This window comes from Nicotiana attenuata, unplaced genomic scaffold (genome assembly GCF_001879085.1).
Source record: "Nicotiana attenuata strain UT unplaced genomic scaffold, NIATTr2, whole genome shotgun sequence".
NCBI lineage: Eukaryota > Viridiplantae > Streptophyta > Magnoliopsida > Solanales > Solanaceae > Nicotiana > Nicotiana attenuata.
The window spans coordinates 52044-56669 of NW_017675459.1; the positions used below are offsets into that span (position 1 = coordinate 52044).

The following is a 4626-nucleotide window of genomic DNA, read 5'->3' on the forward strand; positions in this document are numbered from 1 at the left end:
AAACATGAATCATTCAAAGAGGTGGTTAAAGAAAATTGGTCAGCAGATTTCAGTGCTAGTCCCTTTGTTATCTTCAACTACAAATTGAAGAAATTAAAGAAAGCACTGTCAACATGGAGTAAAGCTACATATGGGGATATTTTTCAAAGAATTGCAAGCCTAGAAGAAGTAGTCCTGGTGCATGAAAGACAATTTGAATTAAATCCAACAGTGATGAACAGGCAGAGATTACAATGTGTTCAAGCTGAAATGATCAAATATCTTGCTTTGGAGGAAGATTTCTGGAGACAAAAATCAGGCATGACATGGTTTAAGGAGGGGGATAGAAACACCAAATTTTTTCATGCACAGGTCAATGGGAGAAGGAAAAGATTGAAGTTATCAAGAATCCAAGACAGCCTTGGTAATTGGATTGAAGAAGATGAATTAATAGCAGAGGAAGCAGTAAAGTTCTATAAAGATCAGTTCACTGAGAGTGTAGTCCCTTCTACATTTGATATTCTGAATCATGTCCCTACTCTGATAGATGGAGAGCAGAATGAGAGGTTAATAGCATTGCCTACAAGAGAGGAAGTGAAGCAGGCAGTAATGGGATTGAATGGGGATTCAGCAGGAGGTCCAGATGGTTTTACTGGTGCTTTCTATCACTCATGCTGGGAGATTATTGAAGATGATGTGGTCAACATGGTAAAGTCATTTTTCTGTGGTCAGCAGCTTCCAAAGAGTATTACTCATACAAATTTGGTGCTATTACCAAAGAAGAAAGAAGTAGTTACTTTTGGAGACATGAGACCAATCAGTCTAAGCAATTTTGTAAATAAGATATTTTCCAGAGTCATTCATGAAAGATTGGTTGAAATGCTTCCTAGCTTAATCTCACAAGAACAGGCAGGTTTTGTGAAAGGAAGGAGCATTGTAGAGAATGTACTATTAACCCAGGAGATCATTACAGATATTAGACTTAGAACAAAAGCTGGTCCAAATGTGGTGATTAAATTGGATATGGCAAAAGCCTATGATAGGCTATCATGGCTGTTTCTTACAAAAACACTAAGGAAGATGGGATTTTCAGAAGCCTTCATTGGTATGATTTTTGATTTGGTAGGGAACAACTGGTACTCTATATTGATTAATGGTCAACCACATGGTTTTTTCAAGTCTTCTAGGGGGGTTAAACAGGGTGATCCATTGTCACCAACCCTGTTCATTCTTGCTGCTGAAGCATTGTCTAGAGGTCTGAATTCACTGCACTCTAATCTATATTTTTGTGGCTTTGGTCTACCAAAATGGAGTCCAAAAATAAATCACCTATCATATGCTGATGATACTATAATTTTCTGCTCATCTGATGAAACATCTTTAAGGTTGGTGATGGAGGTCCTTAATGCCTATGAAAATGCTTCTGGGCAGTTGGTTAATAAGAGTAAATCAGCCATTTATATGCATCATTTGACAGATGATGATGTGGTAAGTAAGGTAGAAAGAATAACAGGAATACACAAGCAAGAGTTCCCATTCACATATTTAGGCTGTCCAATCTTTTATGCTAGAAGGAAACTGGAGTACTATCAGGGATTAATCTCTAAAATCATGGATAAATTACAGTCATGGAAGGGCAAGTTATTATCTGTTGGAGGAAGAGCTGTTTTGATATCAAATGTACTGCACAGCATGCCAATGCATTTGCTGTCTGCAGTAAATCCACCAAGTAATGTGATTAATAAAATTCATAAGATCTTTGCAAGATTTTTTTGGTGCAGTAATGTGGGTGGAAATACTAGGCATTGGGCCTCATGGAATACACTTTGTATGCCTTATGAGGAAGGAGGCATAGGATTTAGATCTTTACATGATGTTTCAAAGGCTCTGTTCTGTAAATTATGGTGGAACTTCAGAACTAAGCCTAGTTTATGGAGTTCTTTTATGTGCCAAAAATATTGTAAGAAGTTAAATGCAACCATTGTTCCATGGAGGGATGGATCACATGTGTGGAGAAAAATGTTGGAATGTAGAGATTTAATTGAACACCAAATCCTCTGGAAACTGAAGATGGGATCTGCACAGTTCTGGTTTGACAACTGGACAGAGTTGGGGGCTCTGTACTTTCAAGTTCCCCCTGGTTTTGCAATTGATGAGGAGATTCAGAATGTGAGTGAAGTATGCCATGATAGCAGGTGGAATGTGGTGAAGTTATATCAATTATTACCACCTGACTTGGCACAACATATTGTACAGAATATTAGACCTCCTACAGAAGATATGGTGCTGGACATTCCATATTGGATGTTGGAATCTAAGGGGCAATTTTCAGTAAAATCAGCCTGGGAATATATAAGAAGAAGAGATAATCCTAGAGAAGCTTATAAAAAGATATGGGTGAAAGGGCTCCCCTTCAAGATCTCTTTCTTTATGTGGAAGGTGTGGAAAGCAAAGCTCCCATTAGATGATTTTATGAGAAGAATTGGATACCTAATGCCCTCTAAGTGTTGGTGTTGTGCTGAACCTAAAGAGGAAACTTTAGGGCATGTCTTCTTCACATCTAATGCTGCAAGGGTGGTGTGGAAATACTTCCTAATGAGGGCAGGCATTGCAGTAGAAGGACTGTCCTTACATCAAGCCATTACAAAGTGTTGGACTGTTCCAGTCATTCCTAGGATTAAGCCTGTGATGCAAGCATTACCAGCATGCATAGTGTGGGAATTATGGAAGAGGAGAAATTCAATGAAATATGGTGACACAGTTTCAGTTAATAGGGTTATATACCAGGTATCATCTACATTGCAGTCTTTGGTAAAATTGAGGAAACCAGGTTTGAATATTCCTCAAAGGTGGCAGAGTTTATTACATATGCTTGAAGTCTACACTCCTAAACTGAAGTATGAAAAGGTGACCTGGGAAATGCCTATGGAGGGATGGATTAAAGCTAACACTGATGGTGCTTCTAGAGGGAACCCTGGGAGAAGTGCTATAGGTGTAGTTCTGAGAGATTACTTGGGAGATGTCAAGTATGCTTTGGCAAAAGAAATAACAGAGGGGTCTAATAGCAGAAGCAGTAGCAATAGTTGAGGCACTCAGAATCTGTAGAGCCATGGAGTACAACAATATATGGCTTCAAACAGACTCCTTGCTACTAAAGAATGTTATTGATGGAGTGTGGAAGCCACCATGGAATATTGTTGAACAATTGGAGGAAATTAGTAGATTAAAAGAGGGGTGCAATATCAGAATTTCACACATATACAGGGAAGGTAACAAGCTAGCAGATCATTTGGCTAAATATGCACTAGATAGGGGAGATAATGAATGTTATGATTTTTGGAGCCTAGATAGTCAAAGCAGGAGGATTGTTAATGAGGATAAACTACAATGTCCAAATCTCAGAATAAGAGTTGCAAGAAGATAGGGGGATTGAAGGAAGAAGGAGAGGGGAGTAAAGCTGAGGATTTATGTGGCAATCCCCATGTTCATATTTACAAAGAGGAGAGTGAGAATTGCAAGAAGTTAGCAGAAGAAAAGGAGGAAGGGGGAGAAGTAGAAACAGGAGTCACTTATTGCATCATTCATACTCAAATCTGGATAGAGGAGAGTATGAGTGAAGTTTTTACTACTAATCTGTTTTTCTTTTTTGCAGGTACAGTTAAACTATCTATATTCTATACTTTAATGAAACCTAAGATGGTGGTATTAGTACTTAGTACTCAGTCCATTTGGGCAGACTTAAGTATAGAATATAGTATAGTACCAAAGGCATTCAAAGAGAGAGTGGCAGAATCAGGGAAGTGTTGTCTTTCACAAAGGATAACACTTAGTCACACACAAAGAAGAAGGAAGAATACACAGAAACACAGATTGCAGACATTGGAGTTCCAAATCATAGGAAGTCAGATGGATGATGCATCTGTAAAAAAGGGAATCAGTTCATATGGGAAATTTCAAGGAAATACATACATGGTGTCATGCAATGTCCAAATCCTTTGGGAGGAGGACATGAAGATCAGAGAATATTTGTTCCAGATTAAAGCTCCATTAATTTGTTGTTATACAGGTAAGTGGACTTTGTTATTGTTTTATGGTGTAATTGAGGTTCAGTTGGTGGTATTAATGCTATGCATTCATTCCAATGGACTTAAATTACATCTAAACAATACCATAAGGACAAAATGTGCATCTCATCAACAACAGCAGACACAAAATCAACAAACAGTGGATAATAGGCATATAAGTCTAACAGACATACCAATCATATCTATAATCTACGGTTTAAGGTGGCTCCAGGTGGTGGTATTAGTACTACGTACTCAATCCACCGGAGTTAAATTAGATCTAGACTATAGAGTGGTTGCAAAGAACATCAATGGCAATATATCATACAAGATTATAGGTTGTACACACATGACAATACTGACAGAAAGAAAGGACAAACAGGCACAGTTTTTGGGGCTTATACTTGTACAGTTTGCAAACAGTAAAATCATTATTGTTAGTGATTTTAACTGGATGATGCAAAATGACGAGGAAAGGAATAAGGACAAGAGGTACAGAAATGAAACACATTTAGGTCTTTCTATTACAACAATCTACAAGGGGAGGGAGAGTACAAACTCGATTAAAGCACTCATAAGCAAC

General features: G+C 38.0%; 1 protein-coding gene across 1 annotated transcript in view; it reads left to right on the forward strand.

Moving 5' to 3' along the window:
• Positions 1-3366: 3366 nt before the first annotated feature.
• The window catches only part of LOC109220106, an 11366-nt gene continuing 10106 nt past the window's right edge, over positions 3367-4626 (forward strand). The window contains exons 1-2 of the mRNA XM_019384570.1: positions 3367-3586; positions 3632-4045. Of these exons, the coding sequence (XP_019240115.1) occupies positions 3367-3586; positions 3632-4045 (634 nt within the window). The remainder of the gene's footprint in view (positions 3587-3631; positions 4046-4626) is intronic.